Source organism: Nelumbo lutea, chromosome 6 (assembly GCF_056320005.1).
Source record: "Nelumbo lutea isolate HS-2025 chromosome 6, American lotus-T2T, whole genome shotgun sequence".
Taxonomy (NCBI): Eukaryota; Viridiplantae; Streptophyta; class Magnoliopsida; order Proteales; family Nelumbonaceae; genus Nelumbo; species Nelumbo lutea.
The window spans coordinates 12,278,653-12,300,224 of record NC_142689.1 but is presented as its reverse complement, the minus strand read 5'-3'; the positions used below and the strand labels follow the sequence as shown (position 1 = coordinate 12,300,224).

Below are 21,572 nucleotides of genomic sequence, written 5' to 3'. Positions count from 1 at the left end.
CAGAGCCAGTTGAAGCAGTCATTTCGACAGGCAGCATCTTGTGGGGTGCGGTCCCTAGGCACTTCCACCCAGGATCGAGCAAAATTCAAATCAGGCCTGGAGAGAGGCCATTTCAGTGTTCGTGTCCCCTTTCCAATGACACTAAAACAGCTTCCCTTGTGGTTGCAGACACATCGGTTGCTGTCCTCATGCGGGGGCAAACGCGTGAGCCTTGATAGGAATGTGGGTACACTGCCCGAGCTTATTGCTTATCAGGCCTAACTAGAGGCCATTCAATGTTCGCGTTCCCATTCCAATGACCCTAAAACAACTTCCCTTGTGGGTGCAGACGCATTGGTTGTTGTCTCCATGCGGGGGCAGACGCGTGGGCCTTGTTAGGAATGTGGTTACGCTAGTCGTTGGAGCATGGCGGCCCTACACCGGCAAAGTTTCAGGTGGACATGCTCAGTTTTCAAGTTGAACACTTGCAGCAGCGGAAGCTCATCACAAGGCGAGTGCATGTTCGACAACTCATGGGTAAAAGTTGCCACACTCGCGTTCAAAGCGGTCAAGTCTCCTTGAGGCAGCAGTAGTGGGGCCCCCTCGGAGTGAAGATGTAGCCCGAGTCGGCGAGGCGAAGCGTAGTTTCGAGGGCCAGGAGAGCATAAGCCATGGCTAGGTTTGAGTAACCCGCACAGGGTGAGGTGAAGTCTGCAGGCCAGCATGGTGAAAGGGTACCCAGGTCATCGCCAACAGCAGGAGTAGACCTATCAACGTGTTCGGTAGCATCACTAAAAAGCTACCAAGAAGACGGTTGAGCCTTGAGGTAAGATGACACATGGGGCGAACCTCCGCGAAGCACCACACACATTTCTTCGAGGGCCCTCCTTTCACAAATCAACGGCATAGCCATTGCGCGGTTTGAGTAACCTCAACATTGGAGGGGTGAAGTCCAGGCAGGCCGGCATGGTAAAATGGTTCCGTCCCCATAAAATGGACACCAATATAGGCAAGACCCAGGTTGGCCAGGCGAGCCTTGGAACTGGCTGAAGAGTGGATGATGCGGGACTCAAACGCCCATTCACAGGAGGAGTCATTGTCGAGGATGACAATGAATTGAGTGGGGGAGCCTGTGACGGTCTGAAACAGGCTTAGCCTTGCCTACGCTTGGCAGGCTTGCGTTAGGGACATGCCCGTCATTTTTGCCTGTAAGATTTTTGGGAGAACTGATGTCATCTTCAGGCAGACCACCAAAAGCTTAACGTACTCTTTGAGGAGGGGTGGTCGACCTCCTTGGGTGCCTAACCTTGGCACTCCTAGACCATCATCCCCTTGCGGGGTGGCCCTGGTTAACGGCTAGCATGGCTACCAGGGTTCCTCATGGGCGCACACTTGCTCATGGGGACAATGTTGGACCGGCACTGCGCTACCGATACTCAAGGGAGGCTTGGCATGCGGGCTTGGCTCAAGTACGTCCCTTCACAATGCCAGTCCCTTGCCCAAGCTGAGTGAGCTACCCCGTTGCCCTTGGCGCACGGGTGTGTTCCATCCCAAGCGGTTTCCTACCATCATGGCACACAGGTGCATGTCATCATCGGCTTACAGGAGACCCATCACATCGGTGCCAAGTCACCTCATCGGCGCATGGTCGCCTTCCATTATGGTTGTCCCCCTTTAGCACGTAAGCGGCGCCTCCCATGGACCGGTCTAAGCCAGGAGAGTGCCCCGGCCATTGGACTTGAGGTCATGATCCAATGCTACTGACTTTGGTGGAGCCATCCCATCGGGCAAATCCTAGCCTCTATGCGTTACAAAGGCTTGTTCTGGCCTACCTTGGCCAGGACGCCGCACGGGTCCTTCCGCTGTAGAACTACCCCGTGACAGTGGGGCATTGTGAGGCGGAGATGTGAATACCCCAAAAATGTGTATTGGGAATGACTAACGAGTTCACAATCTGTGCCCAATAAGGGGAAGCCTCATAATATCCCATTGTCACAGTCGGACACAAGCTTAGTTTTGTCTACGCTTGATAGGCTTACGTTAAGGGATATCATTGTCATTTTTACCAGTAAGATTATTGAAAAATCTCATGCCATTTTCAGGCAGACTACCAAAAGCTTAACGTACTCTTTGAGGAGGGGTGGTCGACCTCCTTGGGTGCCTAACCTTGGCACTCCTAGACCAACATCCCTTTCGGGGCAGCTCTAATTAATGGCTAGCATGACTTCCAGGGTTCCTCATTGGCGCACACATGTTCATGGGGACAGTGCATGGATCGACACTGTGCCACCAACCCTCAAGGGAGGCTTGGCATGCGGGCCTAGCTTAAACATGATGTTATGGACACGACACCTGGCAACATGCTGCGTCGCAACCACATGCAGCAGCGCGCCAAGCGGCATGCACCGCCCGGTAGCGCGCTACGGTACAAGATGCAAGCACTACCTGGCAGCGCGCTGCGGTATAGTCTGCCAACTGCACGCCCAGCGGCACGCACCGCCCGGCAGCAGCACGCACCACACAGCAGCGGCACGCACCACACGGCAGTAGCACACACCTCTTAGCAGCAGCAAGGTGAGATGCACACGCCAGCAGTAGAGTGGGGCCCACACGATAGCTCATCCGGGTGGGCTCGCACTTATCCGGCCACAACAGCCCTGCTTGCCAACGCCAGTTGTACCTTTCCCTTATCCCCTATTTTTGTGTTCCCCTTAGAAGTAGGAGTTTGAGTTTCGATAGAAGTTTAAGTTGCGATAAGAGAGGGACTACCTTAGCCGAATACAAGAAGGAAACCCTCCTGTAATCTCCTATTTAAGGAGCTGATTTATTCAATAAAGGTATCGAATTTTCAGTCAAGAAAGAGAGCAAGGAGAGTTTGGTGATCTCTTGAACAAATCACCCCTCAGTCCGCCACCAAAGGGTCAACTCGTAAGGGGAAGTGCAAGGGAAGGCAAGGAATTTTCCCCACAAACCACCCCGTGACAAGATCCTACGCCCGGGCCCATAACATTTTGGTATCAGAGCCAAACATCATGGGCGACATGGAGCAGCAATCATCCAACGTTCACGAGCTGGAACACCATCTCGTGGAAAATCACGCGGAGGTAAGAAAAGTTAAAGAGGACGTCAGGGAACTTCGGCGTCTACTGGAGTTATACTTCTCCACTAGGGAAGGGAGCCCTGAAGGGGCAGCCACTAATCACAGCCGCTGCCCAGATTGGACAGAGGGCTCCGGTGAGCGACAGAACAACACACCGACAACAGCAATCATACCCAAATACAATCGTCTGGAGTTCCCCTTATACAGCGATAGCGGTGACCCACTTGGATGGTTGTACCGCTACGAGCAACTCTTTCGCAATCAGCGCATGGAAGAGAAGGACAAGTTTAGCCTGGCAGCATTCCACTTGACCGATGAAGCACAACTCTGGTTCTACCGAGTGGAGCAGGAAGAACCAGGCCTTAGTTGGGGCCAGTTCAAGTCGTATTGCCTCCTCCAGTTCGGGCCCCCATTAACGAGCAACCCCTTGGGGGAGCTTATTAACCTCAAGCAGACCGGGACCGTCGCGGAGTATCAGCGGAATTTTCAGACCCTTCTCGCCAGAGCCTCTTTGGTTCGGCCAGACCAGCAGGTGTATATGTTCACAGCCGGCCTAAATGAACCTCTGAGAGTTGATGTGGAGATGTAGAGCCCACCCAACTTGGTCACAGCAATGAATCCGGCCCGAGCCTTCGAGCGCAAGCTACAGATCAGCCGAGGGCCATCCAACATGGGGCGTCCCGCAACGACTTGGGCGAACCCAAGGTCTACCATAGGAGAGCCTTCGATGGCTGCCAACAGGGAACAACACCCTTTCACCATCAACACTACCCGAGATGCAACTAGCATGGCTAGCAGCACAATAGCACCCCCCATCAGACGCTATATAGGGCCGAGATGGCAGAGCGCCGAGCCAAGGGCCGGTGCTTCAACTGTGACGAGTTGTACTCAGCCAGCCACCATTGCAAGCGGTTATTCTGCCTCCTGGTAGACGAGTTGGCGGAGGAAGAAGAGGAATAGGCGGCACTAGAACCCGAGATCTCCCTCCATGCCATCACTAGAATCCAAAACTCCCAAACCATGCAGCTGCAGGCCCAGGTGGCAGGAAAACAGGTACAGATTCTGGTTGACTCAGGGAGCACCCACAACTTCATCAGCAAGCAGGCTGCACTCCAACTGAAGCTACCAATGGAAGATAGACAGCGGCTCTAGTGGCTGTAGCAAATGGGGAGATAGTTCACAATCCAAGGATTTGCCAAAGCATCCAAATCTAGGTGGATTCTGAACCATTCCTCGCAGATCTATTTGTACTGACCCTAAACGAGTTCGACATAGTGTTGGAGATTAAGTGGCTCATCACCCTCGGGTCACCTGGCTCATCACCCTAGACAGTCCAGGGATTTCAGTGCCTTGACCATGATGTTTGACTTACATGGGAAATGGGTCACCTGGAAAGGGACCAAGATGAGAGCAAGAAAACCACAGGTGCATACTCTCCATGGCGACGCCTTGCACACCGCATAGATGGAGAGGCTTCTTGCCAATTTTTCAGACGTGTTCTCAGAGCCTAAGGGCCTTCCACCTGGCCGGTCATGTGACCATTGGATTCCCTTAATACCAGGGGCAGGACCCGTTGTTGTGAGGTTGTACCGCTACCCGCACCTACAGAAGGGCGAGATAGAGAGGCAGTGTGCAGAGATGCTAGAACAGGTAATCATACGCCCCAACCGCTCTCCATTCTCTTCACCAGTCTTATTGGTGCCAAAGCAAGACGACACCTGGAGATTTTGTGTGGACTACAGGGAGCTCAACAGTAGAACCATCAAGGACAAGTTCCCGATCCCGGTGGTAGATGAATTGCTAGATGAGGTCCACGGGTCTCAGTACTTTTCTAAGCTGGATCTCAGGTCAGGTTACTTCTTGGTCCGAATGGCCCCTAAAGATGTGGAGAAAACAACCTTCCAAACGCATCACGACCACTTTGAATTCCTGGTCATGCCTTTTGGTCTCACCAATTCCCCATCTACATTCCAGGCCCTGATGAACGAGGTATTTCGGCCCCACCTCCGTAGGTTCGTCCTAGTATTTTTCGACGACATCTTAATTTACAGTACTTTGTGGGTGGAGCACGTTTGTCACCTAAGGACAGTTTTGGAGCTGCTACGACAGCACAAGCTCTTCCTAAAACGAACCAAGTGCTCCTTCAGAGAGCCGCAGGTCCGTTACCTTGGCCATATAGTCAGCAGGGAAGGAGTCTCGGTAGATAATTCCAAGATTCAATCCATCCAGGAGTAGCCCAAGCCTCAGACCATTAGGGCTCTTCGCAGGTTCTTGGGGCTCACGAGATACTACCGCAAGTTTGTAAGGGACTATGGACTCCTGGCGGCCTCATTGACCAAGATGTTGAAGAAGAATGCATTTCAATGGGATGAAGCAGCTAACACCGCCTTCACAAACCTAAGGGACGCACTCTCCACTACCCCCGTGCTGCAACTACCAAACTTTGACCAAGAGTTTATGGTGGAGTGTGATGCGTCTGGCATAGGCATCAGCACAGTACTGCAATAGAAAGGGCACCCCATAGCCTTCTTCAGTCGTAAACTAGCAGATTGGCACCTCAAGCTACTGGCCTACGAGCACGAATTGATCGGACTGGCCAAGGCCGTCCAGCACTGGAGGCCATATTTGTGGGGCAGGACCTTCATTGTCAAGACAGATCACTACAGCCTCAAATACCTTCTAGAGCAGCGGCTTACTACTCCACCTCAACAACACTGGGCAAGCAAACTGCTAGGGTTTGACTTCCGCGTAGACCACAAAGCGGGAGCCTCTAATCGGGCCGCTGATGCGCTGTCCAGGCGTGAAGAGGACACAACACACCTCTGCACGGTCTCCCAGCCCCGCGTGACCCTACTAGAGGACCTAAGGAGCGTTTTGCCCCAGTCACCAACGTGGAGAGACCTGGTCCAAGAATTGCAGTCTGGCACGACCAAACCAAATTGGACCATCCACGAGGGACTTGTGTTGTACAAAGGAAGGGTATATCTCCCAATAGATTGTCCCTTGATTCCAGCTATCCTCACCAGCATCCACAACGCCACCCATGAAGGGGTGCAGAAGACGTTACACCGCGTCCATGTAGACTTTCATTGGCATGGTATGCGAGGCTCAATTAGGGATTTCATCCAGAACTGCTCCGTATGTCAACAACAAAAGTGGGAGAACTTACACCCAACAGGACTCCTGCAACCCCTTTCACTCCCAACGCAGATCTAGGTCGATATCTCTATGGACTTTGTTGAAGGCTTGCCTAAAGTCGGTGGGAAATCCATCTTATTCGTAGTGGTGGACTGCTTCTCCAAATATGCTCATTTCATTCCATTTCCCACCCCTACAGTGCAGTTTCTGTGGCCCACGCCTTTTCACACACATCTTCCACTTACATGGGCTGCCCAAGTCCATCGTCAGTGACAGGGATGCAGTCTTCACCAGCACCTTCTGGAATGAGCTATTTAGATTACAGGGCACGACCCTAGCCTTTTCCTCTGCCTATCATCCATAGACGGATGGGCAAACAAGGTTGTCAGTCAAACCATAGAAATGTACCTCCGTTGCTTCGTAGGGGGCCAACCACAACGCTGGGTGGACTGCCTTCCTTGGGCCAAATACTGTTATAACACATCCTACCACTCGTCCCTTGGCATGACTCCCTTCTGCGTGGTGTATGGGCAAGACCCTCCTCGTCTTCTCTCCTACGAACCGGGTTCAACATGGTTGGAAGAAGTAGACCACAGCCTCCAAGACCATGATGCCCTACTAGCTGAAGTCTCCTTACGTTTGCAGCAGGCACAGGCACGCATGAAGATAGCCTACGATCAGCACCGCCGCGACGTCACCTTCCAGACAGGACAGTTCGTTTGGCTAAAGCTCCAGCCCTACCGGCAGCTCTCCCTCAGGCGACGGGGCCCCCAAAAGCTGACCCCAAGGTTTTATGGGCCCTTCAAGGTTCTTCGACAGATCGGGAAGGTTGCCTATCAACTTGAACTGCCAGAGCACAACAAAATCCATGACGTCTTCCATGTGTCCCTACTAAAGCCTTTTACAGGGACTCCCCCAATGCAAGTGCCCCCTCTACCCCCTCTCAAGGATGGCAGACCCATCCTCCAACCTAGAGCTCTTGTCCGGTCACGCATCAATCAGGGCACCTTCGAGGTTCTAGTAGACTGGGATGGACTACCATCAGCGGAGGCCACTTGGATTCCCTGGACCAACCTGCACAACGCCTACCCCGACCTCGAGCTTGAGGACAAGCTCGTTGTCCAGGAGGGGTGTAATGTTATGGACACGACACCCGACAACACACTGCATCGCAACCACAGGCAGCAGCGTGCACAGAAGCGTGCCTAGCAGCATGCACCGCCCGGCAGCGCACCACGGTACAAGCTGCATGCACTGCCTGGCAGCGCGCCGTGGTACAGTCTGCCAGCGGCACGCCCAGCGGCACGCACCGCCCGGTAGCAGCACGCACGTCTCAGCGGCAACAAGGTGAGACGCACGTGCCAGCGGTAGAGCATGGCCCACACGACAGCTCATCCGGGTGGGCCCACACCCTTATCCCCTATTTTTGTGTTCCCCTTAGAAGTAGGAGTTTGAGTTTCGATAGAAGTTTAAGTTGCGATAAGAGAGGGACTACCTTAGCCGAATACAAGATGGAAACCCTCTTGTAATCTCCTATTTAAGGAGTTGATTTATTCAATAAAGGTATCGAATTTTCAATCAAGAAAGAGAGCAAGGAGAGTTTGGTGATCTCTTGAACAAATCACCCCTCAGTCCGCCACCATAGGGTCAACTCGTAAGGGGAAGGGCAAGGGAAGGCAACGAGTTTTCCCCACAAACCGCCCCGTGACAAGATCTTACGCCTGGGCCCATAACACATGACCCTTCACCATGCCAACCCCTTGCTTAAGCTGAACGAGCTATCCCATTGCCCATAGCGCACAGGTGTTTTCCGACCCAAGCAGTTGCCTATCATCATCGGCACTCATGTGCCTACATCATCGGCATGCAGGAGCCCCTTCTCATCGATGCCTAGTCGCCTCTCATCATGGCCATCCCCCTTTAGCACGTAAGAGGCGCCTCCCATGGACTGGCCAGAGCCAGCCGAGTGCCCCAGCCATGCGAAGTGAGGTCATAATCCAGTGCTACTAAACTTGGTGGAGCCATCACATCGGGCAACCCCTAGCCCCAAGCAAACACAAGGCTTGTCTTGACCTACCTTGGCCTAGACGCCACACGGGTTTCTTCCGCTGCAAAACTACCCTCGTGACACCACAACACATCCCCACCTTGTATATCTCCTCGAGATGTTCCCAATACAAGTTGGGATGTGGTGTGGGGCATTGTAGGGCGTAGATGTGAACTCATTGGGAACATCTCCTGATGACATGTGCATGTGGGGTGTGTTCTATTGGAGGTAGATGTGAATTCATATTTTATAGGGAAAATTAGCGGGGATCCGTGCGATGCATGGGAAAATCTAAAAATTTTAATAATTTTATTTACTATTAATCAATATTAAATTAATAATCAAAATTTGTTGTTAATTAAGTAATAGTATTCAAAGTTATTGTTAATATATAAAGTTTTAATGATTATATTTTTCATTTAATGTTGATTTATAGAAAATAATTATTGTTAATTTAATATGAATAAAAAAAATTTAATAAATTTATTTTTATTAATAATTTATAGTAAATTTTAGTATTTTCATTATTTTTAAATGAAATTTTGATTAACTTTAAATAAATAAAAATAATTACAAAAGTTAACATTTTTGTTATTTTTACTAATAATTAACAATTATATAGGAATGACAATGGGGTGAGTTCAGGGCAGGGCACCCCATTCTTGTCCCTGCCCCATAGTCAAGACACTCTACCCCATCCCTGCCCCATCCCCAGTGTTAGGTGGGTTCAGGGAAAGGCAACCACTCCTCAATGTCAGGCAAGTTTAGGGGCAAGGCACCCCACTCCACATTAAGGATAGGGAACCCTCGAATTTCCCTGCCCCGTCCCCAGTATTGGGCAAGTTCAAGTAGATGTGTAAATCGGGTTGTGTTGGGCCAGCATTGCATGATCCGCACAAAGTGTGGATCGTGTCATGTTGGCCCCACAGGGTGTCCTAGGTTGTGCCTCCCTCCACTAGGATAATTTGGGGAGTCAGTTCGGCACGGGCCCATGCCGTGCCATGGGCCAGGCTAGTCCATGGGCTGATCCTTGGGCCAAGCCAAGCCGCGGATCAGGCCAAGATATGAGAGGTCCATTTAAAAAAAAATGAAAAAAGATGTATATAATAGCATGTTAGGGCAACTTTTGGGGTTTAATATCAATAAAAGTAATAATTTTAAAATAGATTCAAAAATAGGTTAACTTTTTAAAAATAATATCAATAAATGGAAAAAACACTGCTCATCATCTTCTTCTTGCCATTTGTTCACCAACACCATCGTCCGTCGCCGCTCGCAGCCACCTCTGCCTTTGATAACATTGTCGGAGGTGGTCGAAGGCAGAGGTGGCGGCAGCGGTGACTCTACTGGTCATTTCTCTACCCAACGCCGCCCACCTCCACTTCTGCCTTCAACGGCGACGTTGCTGGGCAGAGGCAGCAGTGGGAGGCGGCAACAAACAGTGGTGGCGGGCGGCAAACGGCGGTGCTGGTGAACAAAAGGTAAGAAGAAGATGATGAACAGTGTTTTTGCCCTTTATTGATATTATTTTTAAAAAATATTACTTTTATTGATATTAAACCCCAAAAGTTGCCTTTATATGCTATTATCCCTTAAATTTTTATTTTATATGATTTTTTATGTATACAATTATTTATATATACAATTAGACCTATTCATGGGCCAGGTAGACCGACGGCTTGGCCCAACCCGACCATTATTTTTTAGGCGTGGACAAAATTTCAAGCCCGTGGACTCCAGTTTTCTCAAATAAGCCCGGCCCAATACTATTACATATAAAAAATTACTAATGTTATATTTAATAAATATATATATATATATATATATATATATATATATATATATATATATATATATTGCTTCTTAAATTTTTAACAAATATCAATTTACTATTAGGAAATAAAAATTGGTTTATTAATTTATTAAATTATTACTAAATTAATATAATATTAGTTTCTAAATGTATAATGAAAATAAGGCATTTTGTGTAGAGATCAGGTATGGGCTCGAGTTTTGGGCTTTATATAAGGGTTGGGCTTAGTCTCAAGATCTAGGACCAATTGTCAAGGGCTCAGATTTGCATATTTTCTATTAATAAAGAGGCTATTGTTAATTATAAAATTATGATTTTTTACAAATTAAATTTTTTATTTAATTCTAGTTTGTATAAAAAAATATTTAGCATTTCTATATATTAATGTAAAATTTGTTATTTAAATATTATATATTAATATTTGCCATATATGCGTATAATATATAACTTCCAAGTTGATCTTATTAGGGGTTGTTTAGCTTGGGCCCTATCCGCTAAAGCCATCATTGGACTCCAAAAGTTTGATACCCAATTAGACTTTGAATTTAATTATCCTTGATAATGTGTGGGCATGGTGCACATATATTAACTAGACCTCTGAATTAGGTTAAGTTATAAACGATTTGTTACTTTTTATTAATTATTAAAATATATTAATTTTTGGAAATTATCATATTTTTAGAAATGTTGCTATTTTCTTGGCTAAAACTAACTAAATTTAATTTTTTGGTAATTAAATGTAATTTTATACTATATATAGTTTAAATTATAATTACTATTAATTACAGTTTAAAAATAATTATTGTTAATTATATTATTGTTAATAATTAAAATGCTTTGATAAGGGCTACTTTCGGGCCTTAATATCAATAAAAAAATCCTTTTAATATAATTTCTAAAATAGGTTAACTTTTTTAAAAATATATCAAATAAAGGCAAAAAACATTGTTCTCCAAACCACTGAATAAATTCCTCTCAACTAGTCTTAAATCGGAACCCTATCCACTTCAATCCTCTCATTTCCCTTGAACTTCCACTTCAACTGCTTAATCTGCAATGCCCTTTTCCAATCGACACTAAAACAAAGCTTGGGTTCGTCGCCACTCACACTGCAATTGCCGACAACGCCTGGTTGGGCTTCCTTGTTTTGGTTCTGTTGTATGCTTCCCTTTGAGAATCATTGACAAGAAGGGTCATTACACCATCAATGACGATGGCGACGTAGAACCCAAATTAGGGTTTGGGGTTGGAGGCAACGAACTTGGCTCTAGTAAGATCCCAGAAGATTTCAACCTTTTTCTTCGTCGGATTGGCATTGCTGAAGGTGGGCGGAGCGGCGGCAACACTAGTGGATGGAGGTCATTGAGGTTCGCGGGGTTAAGGCGAAAGCAAGATGGGAAAGAGCCAAAGGAAGACGATGAACATTTTTTTTGCCCTTATTTGAAATATTTTTAAAAAAGTTAACCTATTTTAGAAATTATATTAAAAGAATTATTTTTATTTTTATTAGGGCCCAAAAGTTGCCCTTATTAGCTATAATCCCTTTTTTTCATTATTATTCAGTATTTTTTGTAATAAAATACAATTAATTTATTTTTTAATTATTTTTATTATTTTAATTAAGCTTTAGGTTTTTCATAATTTTTATATTTTTAATTAATTTTTGGTGTTTTTTCATTATTATTCAGTAGTTTTTGCATATGAGTACTTTTTTAATAATTTTCAGTTTTTTCAGTGTTTATTTTTACATATTGTCACTACAAAATTAATTTGCATTTGCTTTCAGTAAAAGTAAATTAAATAACCAAATAAATGCCATAGTTAATAAAAAATATAGCTAATTTTCAATCATTTTTTGCTTGGGTTTTTTTAATAATAAAATACTATTAATTTTACTTTTTAATTATTTTTAGTAAATACCCTTATTAGTATGAAATATTATTAATTTTCAATATTTTTTTAATTATTTTTAGTGTTTTAATTAGGTTTAGGTTTTTCAGAATTTTCCATATTTTTAATTAATTGTTGGTATTTTTTTTCATTATTATTCAATAATTTTTGCATATGAATAATTTTTGCAATAAAATGGGTTCTATATTTTAAATTGTCATCAATTTTGTCATTTTTAATGAGTTCTTTATGCACAATAAAGGTTTCAACTCATAAAAATTATTAATCATTTAAAAGTTCATCAATGCAAAGTTATCTAATAATATTATTAAAACTATCAATTGATATTTTTATATTTAAATTTATTATTTTTAATTAATTATTGTTATCTTTTCATTATTATTCAGTAATTTTTGTAATAAAATACTATAAATAAAATGGGTTCTACAATTTAAATTTTCATTAATTTTTATCATTTTTAATGAGTTTATTATGCCTAATAAAGGTCTCAACAAGTTATATAATAATATTATTAAAAATTTAAAACTATCAATTAATATTTTTATATTTAAATTTCTTATTTTTATTAGCATTTATTAAGTTTGATTTTTAAGTAGAAATGAAACACATTTTTAATATTTACTAAGTTTTGTTAATATTTATTTTTAGTGAAAGTTTAATGGATTTTTTAATTAATAATTTCTTGATAGTTTAACCTCAACCTATTTATATTATTTTATTTATATTATTATTATTATCATTATTTTCTCTCTCTCTCTCTCTCTCTCTCTCTCTCAAATTATTTTTTAAATGTAATAATAACATACATTAAAATAAGAGGCTTTGGAAAACCCAAAGGTCTTTTCTCTAATAGTGTGCAACTTTATTAATCTAATTGAGATAAGTAATGATTATTGTTTTATATTTTTAAAACAAAAAAAATAAAAAATAAATAAATAATGAAGAAAATAGATAAATAGATTCTCTCAGATGAGAGACATGCTGATATGGACCATTCAATTTTATTATATATACATATAAAGTCTGATTCTGATTCTAGACCCCTATTCCTACAAACCAAACGGACTTAATTTGCTTTTTCCGTTGCTACTACAACTTGTCAGTGGATATAATTTGGGAGTAGAGCATGCAAAATCGAGCAATGGATCTTAGAAGCTTTGAACGGCACGACTCTTTCTGTATTGGCATTTGATTTGTCTCCGCTCCTCTTTCAATTTACACACACTACGTAAGATAGCTCCGGTGGCCCCGACTTCTGCCTCTATCAGGTGGCGACAGCCCCTACCCTCCCCTACAACGCTTCCCCAAGAACCCATTTTTCAAGATTCGGCAGGCCCATCCAAAATCAAAACTGGGATCCTTCCCAAACAAAACCAAGGGAGGCAACAGCCCCCACCTCCACAGCCATAGCATGGAGGAGCAGCTCCTTAATCTGCCCTTAATCTGCACTACAACCAATCCAAATGTATTTATAAATGTACCCATATATATCCATATATTTTATGATTTCCAAAAAAATATATCTATTTGTATATGAATATAAATATGTACAAAGGCTAGCTGAGAGGGTTAAGATGGAACAAGATTTGGGCCACCTAACTGATGAGGCCTTCAACCACAAACTATTACAAATACCGGGGAGAAAATCTTGATCCCAGCATGGAGTGGTTTGAATAAGAAATTCGACAAGAGGTTATAGAAATTGTCTTGATGTACATATCAACTAATAACAAAAAGAGTAGTGCTCGATGAACATAGAAGATTTCATAAAATATCATGCAACGCAATAATTGTTTTCATGGTGTTAGAGTCATGGTTTTTAAAACTGACCCGGTGACTGAATTGGTCAGGGTCCGATTATCGGGTCGAATGGTCTGAGTGTTTGAGCAAAAAACAAAAAATTCAAAAAATAATTATAAAAATAAAAACAGTCAAAACCGTTCGAATAATTAACCACCCGATTCAGTGATTCGTTGACCAAAATCAACGATTTTAGGGGGAAATTCAGTTTTTTGGGAAAACGGAACCAGTCTCTTAGTTTTTCTGGTCTCCAGTCTGGTTTTGAAAACCATGGTTAAAGTATACAAGTGAAATAAATGATAATATAATTAATATTTATGTTAAAATAGACAAAAGAAAAGCAGAAAAAAATTCTTCCTCATCTTTGATATGGTTTTACAATAAATGGTGGTATCCGATTTTATAAAAAGCCAAGTAGAAGATAAAAAATTCAAAATATGAGTGGCAAGAGTAAAACCTGGACAACCCGTACAAGCCCACCCATGTCCATACCAAATTGTTTTGGATTTAGCTTCGGTGGGGCTGAGTAATTAATAAGCTTGGGCTACGAGCTTAGTTTGGGTCCATGCCCATGTTTGATGGTTGGGCTTCGGTTGGCTCTTGGTCCAACTCAACTCATGACATTTATATCTCATTTTATTAGAAAGAGAGAGAAATTATTATGATAGATTTTATATAAACAATTAAGACTTGAGACGAATTTTATTGCAATTTTTTTATATTTTTCATTTAAAGAAAAACCATGTGTATGAGAAAGGAGAATTGTAGGTAGGTCTACATAAGCATTGATACAAGAAGTCTCCTTGTCTCCCTCTTTCCTCCTATATAAGAGAGATATAGATCAGGGTTGAAGCTAGACAGTATCCTTCTCACCATCTAAACAAGAATAAGTAAAACAAATTTCTATATATGACTATTTCAATTCAGTTGCAGAAATGAGTAGAGTGGAGAAAAATGAAAACAAATAGAGAGAGAATGAATGGGAAGAGAAGGTAATAAATAAAATATTACCTTTTGAATGTTTTGATTCATCTAATGGTCTTGCATTCGTCATCTGCACATAGTAATTATAACTCAATGCATGGGTGCGCCTTGCAGAACCCAAACGACCCCTTCAATCTTTCATTCTATTTCAGTGTAAATTAAAGGTCATAGGGATAATATTCTTGTTCATCAATTTTAGTAAAATTTATGATATCATGTTCATTGCAATTATATATAATTAATTTGAAATCAGGAAAAAGACAAATAGACGCACTAAAACTGGCTGATCTTATCTTGGTTCAGACTTCAGATGGTGTGCAAATTTAATAGAAAATCACCACAAAAATTCAAACCTAATAATAAGTTTACAAACTTGGATATGGAGCACTGGGCCAGTGTTTTGATCAAAATATCTCAATGTCCAATTAAATCCAAATCTGCTGCAATCAACTAATTAATTCAGCATTTCATGATTGTATTTCTTTTTTTTTTTTTTTTGACATATTTCATTCATTAAAAAAGAATGCTTAAATTACAAAGCCATAGGATACAAGAAACCAGAAGTAAAAAGAAAAAAGAAAAAGAACACTTGACTGAACAAATTAAAGAAATGATCATGCACTTGGAGTGAACAGCTCGAGAAACCTCTGCCTCACAGACACTCTTGAGACTACAAAAATGAAGGCCAGCTGCCTCCAAATCGAGGTATAATCCAACTACTTATGCCTAACTAAGGTTATATTTGGAGGGTGTTTAGAACAGTGGGCCTTCATTAAATAAATGTTCACATAGGCGTTACTTCAGCATTTCCCTTATTATGTTAAGTCATATGCATAGGGACTTGTAAAAGTAGGCTTTTGCTTACATGCAAGTCTATTATTGGAAGAAACTTCATTTTAGCGCTTCCCCTAATGGATAGACATTTATTCATTATTTTGCTGATGTGGTCTCTAAGTGTTAAAAAACGAATTCATTATTACTTTTTTCAATTTTCCAAACAAATCAAATAGAACCAAGCAAATCAAATAGAAAAACGGTTCCAAATGCATACTGGGTTTGACAGAAAATAAGAGAAACAGAGTTTAGGAAAATATCTTAAGAAAATTTTACAAAAGTCCTTAAAAGCTTCCCTTACCTTCTTTTTTATCAAATCAAACACAACCTAAGTATAGGTCAAGTAGAAAAACGCAATGCTTAAACAACGCCATCGGCTAAGGGAATAGTATCTCTTGGGGAATTTGGGTCAATGCACCAATGCAGTTTGGCTACCAAAATGACCCTCCAAGATAAGAACTCAACAAATCCCACCTCCATAAATCAACAAAAAGAAATACCCTCATTAAGTTGGTAGATGAGATATCTTCAAAAGTCAACAAAGACAACTAACCTTAACCGTTAGATTAGACCTCATCAAGATATCAAGAAGGTAGCTTTAGGGGCAGATGACACATATATAGCCAGGTTCCTCAGCCTTCTCATTACCCTGGTCAAATCCATCATAATAAAAAACTACACTTCACATTCCTCTTGAGAGATATAACAATGTAAGGTCAAAGTCAAGGAATCAGATGATCACAACTACCTAATTGATAAGGTTGAATCACCACCAAAAATCTCACATTTGTGGTCAAACCTCAATCCCATTGGAAACTAATTAAGTATATATGAACAGTTTATGGCATAAAGGATTTATATAACCCTATTTAAGGGCCACAAGATAATCCGCACCTACTTTTATTAATACTGATTATTAAATCCTAGAATGCATACCAAACGCCACTTCTCAACTCTGCCTTTGTGGGGCCCTTATAAACATTCAAATTAATACATTAATATAATATTTGTGGTTTAGTTTTAGATTTGGGTGGTTGGATTACCCTTTTTGACTAGCTGACATTTCTTCAGTAAGAGGGAGGATTTGTTGACATTTCATTTCTTTTCCCTTTTTAATTAATGAGAATAATTATAGAAATATTTTGTTAGTCTGGATTAATCAGCTTATTAGTTTAATTAGTTGCTAAGGCCATCGTTGAATAAACAAGTGTTTTTTATCATAAAGAGAGAATTCCGGGCACTCTTATTTGCTATCAATAGATGGCCTACTTGTCAATGATCGATTACTTATTGTTAAATACAACAAATCCATTTGTTCTCTTTCATTTAAGAAATATATATTAATAATTTCTTTCTGAAGTTTTCTTTATATATATATATATATATATATATTACTTCTTTTTGTTAGATAAATAAGAATGTCCTGTAGTCCTTAAGTAACTATCCCATCCATGGTCTGGATTGGCCACATCATCTCTCCATGTGGCAAAATAGCTACATATAGGCTTTATCCACCACTTTTATGTAGCCCTAACACCAAAGTATTCAACACATAACCTCCTTCCCATGTGAAATAAAGAATTTCAACTGCAGGAGATATCTTGATCTTTTTTTTCTTTGTGCTTCAAAGTGGGTGATCATGCATACTACCGACCGATTAAAGGGAATTTAGAAATGGTAATCTTCTGGCATCAAAGTCGAGTAGTCATTAACTAATGAGGGTTTGCTGAAGCATGTCATCTGACTTAATTAACAAGTTTATATATGTTGAGGTTGTTTCTAAGAAAGTAACATGAACAAGCATAAAATTAAATAATTTATTAAGCCATGACATATAAGGAAGCAGCAGGTCACCCAAGCCAACATTTCAAAAAGCAGTTGAGACTTTAGATCCAAGAAGCAAGGCCATATTTTGAATCTCCTCAGGTCTTCTCCTCCCTCCTCCCTCTGACGTTTACCAACCATGCATAACGATGAAACCATATATTTCAACTCCCGCCAAAAACTGCACCCACTCCAACTACCAAGAAAGAAAACAACCCTTCCTTCAGTCCTCTTCTTGCGGGTTTCTTAATAAATCATAATTAAGCTCTCTTTCTCTATATACATCCCTTCTTCTTCATTCCCACCTCAAGAAATTAAACCTTCAGCTCAAAGCAGACAACAGTTCAGGGAGACCAAAAGCAGGATCTAAAACGATTGAACTTGAATTCCTCGACGGTCATGACAAGTTCTTCAATGGCATTGACAGCGTCAGTGGCAGAGAGGATCTCCTGGTATAGTGCTTTGTTCCTGGTGGTGCTTCTCTTAATGGGTTGTTGCGAGTCAAGAGAAGGTGATGAGTTTCCTAGTGGGATTAATCGGAGGATGATCAACAAGCCTTGCGATGAGATTTATGTAGTGGAAGAGGGAGAAACTCTGCATTCTATAAGCGAGAAATGCGGTGACCCTTTCATCGTGGAAGAGAACCCCCATATCCATGACCCAGATGATGTATTTCCTGGTCTTGTCATCAAGATAACTCCTTTCAAGCTAGCTTAGGTAGGCTATTGCATTTTACATTTTTTTTCATTATAATTTTCAGCTCTTTTTCAATGTTTAAGAATCAGATTTCCCATTAGCCGTGGAGTTCTTTGTGAATTCTCCCGTTTAGGTGTCCCGTTAATACCAATATACACCAAGGTGAGACTTGAGAGTGCCAAAAGCATATGTCTCCATGTAAATGCAAATTTGGTTAAAAAATACTAATACAAACTTGGTTTAGTATTGTATTGTATTTGGTTATGATGGGTAGAAACTTGGTTCAACTTTTGAATGAAAGATTTTCTTCCATAAAATAGAAGCAAACTTTGCTCCTATTTTAAATGCAAAAATGTCTAACAATTTTTTTTTCATTTTCGGTACAAAAACTTGTTCTTACCGACTACTGTAAAATCGAATCTGATCGAGTACAATTTCACCTCGATACTGTGCATTAATTTGTAATCTTACCAAAAACGGCCTTTTCTTTACTGATAAAAAGAATTATTGTATTAACTTAAACCAGAGTTACATCAGTAGTTACAGATTCCAACCAACCAACCAACTAGGAGGAATTAATATATTTTTCATTACATACGATTAACAAAACCTTTAGCACGCTGAGCTACAGTAGAGCAGTTATATATATATTCAACTTTCTTTTACACAGTCCAACTTCAAAACCGAAACCCTAATATCAACCAAGATACAAAGCAGAACCAAGGGATGCTAAGAGTATAAGTATTAATGGATCAGATTTGGGTTGGACTCGGACTCAATTTAAAATAAAACCAATTTGAACAGATTTGGATGGTCCATACATTCAATGGAGCCATTCCCCAGTCCGGAATGGTCGAATGTATTCATCTGATTAAATTAGACCTATCCATCTATAATTAACTCATTTTGGACCGGGTAGGATTGGAGCAATATCTAGTGCATTGACAACCCTATTCGCCAGATTAGCTTTTTGATCTGACTGTCGGGTTAGAGCTCTAATTGGGTCTTAGTTAAGAGCCGATAGAACCGATTCATTGACATTGAAACATTTCTAATTATAGCCTTACCTTAAACATAGGTGTATCTCTCATAAAAAAAAAAAGGTGTACCATGTGCATGACAGAGAGGGGCGAGGTTGGATATCGTAATCTATTTAATCGGGTCACATTTGGATTGAGTCGGGTAAAATACCGTACCCAACCCGTTGGCATCCCTAAATTGTTTCAAATTTTTGACAGCTGCGAAGTAACAGTAACAAGTAATAACCAGTGGATCCACGTGCAATGCTTCTCCACACAATCAACCATCATTCTACGTGGCAAATTTGAGTTGATATTTCCATTTTATGTTTTATTATGCCGAAATCAAATTATTAATACAAGCCGGGGCTGACACTCCCCAAACTCCCAATCTCCAGCTAAGTGTAGACAAGTGCATGAGCGATTTCCAATTTACAGGGGATATAAAGATGCTGTTTATAGGGGGAGTTGGGAATAAATTATAAATACATTAATTTCGAAAAATAATTTCCCAACACTTAGATGGCCGGAGTAGTGGACAGTAAAAACTAAAAAGGCCTTTTTATTTAATGATGTGCAAATAAACATTAAAAGGATAAGCTAGCCCAAGTGAGTCGTCTGTCAAGGTCCTAATTAACATCCACTAAACCCTGACAGTCACCTTGCATGGTGTTATAGATTGACAATCACCTTGCAAGGCGACTAAACACACCACCAATTACACCAATTACAAGACGCTGTTTGCATGGTGTGAGCATGTACTTGCCTTGATCGAAACCGATCTCCGGAGCATGTCTCAAAAAACGTCTCACAATACATTCTAACCATGTATTGAGAACATCTCCTAATGACAAGTAAGGGAGATGTTCCCAATGCATGCTGAAATGTTCATGTGGGGCAATTTTGGGGTGCGGTCTATGGGGCACAAATGTGAACTTATATAAGATTTGTGGTTGTGGATGTGTCACATCACCTTAGAACAATAATTGAAGCTTGAAAATTTATACGTGGAGGGCAAAAAGGATCACTATCATATGCTTTTTCGGGTTTTCCTTGTAAGTCGTAACCCTATTAACTGTATGAGCTGAGCTCTAATCTAGTGAACTTGTCAATTCAGAAGAAGAATGGACCCTCCAATAGGAGGAATGCACGTCAACTCCTTCAGACTAACCTCAAAATAGCGGGTGTTTGCTGTTTACTTCGATCCATCTAGTTGAACCAAACACTAAAAGACAAAAAAAAAATGGAAAACCTCATTTTGGATGATTTAGAAGTTCAGTTGAACTGAAGTGCTATCTGCTCCTCACAGAGGGCGCTTCACACCGGCCTCAAAACTATATCCCAACATATATGGGGAACATCTCCCCATGAATAATAAATACAAATAAGGGAGATGTTCCCAATGTACAACCAAGACATGTCATGAGGTCGGTGTGAGACACGCTCTGTGAGGAGTAAATCGGGTCTCATTTCAATTTCCCCTCCCATTCTCTCATATTTGAGCCAAACGCTGATGAGTGAGAAGATCATTGGTGATTTCCTTATGCAACAGACATTTAACAGCATGGAATCAATTAGCAGCAAAAAAAAATCAATGAGTTGTAAGCACCTTTTTTTTTCTTATTCTAATTCTTCTCCTTCTTCATCTTCTTCCCTGTACAATGACTTATTATTACTATTTTTTTGTCTTTTTTTTTTTTTGGATTTCGAATGCTTCTAAAGCTCATGGTACCTTGGTTGAACTCAACCTATCAAAAGAAGTTCAAAGAATAGACTAGGTACCCACACCTAGTTTGCTTCTCCTAGCTTTCTCATGCATCTTCGATCTACTTTTTGGAGTTACACCTAGAGATGTAAATGGATATATTGGGGTATATACAAATCCATCCAACCTTGTTCATGTCAAATCCGATCCGATCTGAAGACCTAGTTGGATCTTATAGGACTCGATTTGAATTCGAATTCTATCAGTAAGTTGGATCTTTGGACATGATCTGACCTAACTTGTTTTCTTTAAAAATTAATAAATCATTCAAATAAAAATAAAATATATTTACTAATTTAAATAAAGTAAAATAAAAAAGTACAATTATTTTCATCATATATATACATATTTTTATATAAAAATAAATAATATAACAAATTTATAAAAATATAATATAAAAACATTTATAAATAAATAAATAACATATACATATATGTATTAAATATTTATATTTATAAATATATAATATATCGGATCGAATAGGGGACGATGCTAGTCTAATCCACTTTCTAGTCGGATCATATTATCCAATTTGAAGATCTGAATAGGGGTGAACCGAATTCGACCAAATAAAATTGAATCAGATCATGATCTGATCCATTTGCACCCCTAGTTATGCTACTGCACCATGCAGCCCCAAGGCTTACATCACCCTCCTCTCT

The 21,572-nt window shown here is 41.0% G+C and overlaps 2 protein-coding genes across 2 annotated transcripts; both read left to right on the top strand.

Annotated features, from left to right (window-relative positions):
* The first annotated feature begins 6,721 nt into the window (after window positions 1–6,721).
* On the top strand, window positions 6,722–7,426 carry LOC148847367 (uncharacterized). Its single transcript, XM_088949591.1, has one exon. It carries the CDS (start codon window positions 6,722–6,724, stop codon window positions 7,424–7,426), a length of 705 nt encoding a protein of 234 aa, XP_088805717.1.
* Window positions 7,427–17,714: 10,288 nt separating this feature from the next.
* Window positions 17,715–18,403, top strand: LOC148847366 (uncharacterized). Its single transcript, XM_088952341.1, has one exon. The coding sequence runs from the start codon at window positions 17,830–17,832 to the stop codon at window positions 18,145–18,147; it is 318 nt and encodes a 105-aa protein (XP_088808467.1). The 5' UTR covers window positions 17,715–17,829; the 3' UTR covers window positions 18,148–18,403.
* Window positions 18,404–21,572: the final 3,169 nt, after the last annotated feature.

Coding starts and splice junctions, on each gene's coding strand:
- LOC148847367 (XM_088949591.1), top strand. CDS start 6,722: ATGACTCCCTTCTGCGTGGTGTATGGGCAAGACCCTCCTCGTCTTCTC.
- LOC148847366 (XM_088952341.1), top strand. CDS start 17,830: ATGACAAGTTCTTCAATGGCATTGACAGCGTCAGTGGCAGAGAGGATC.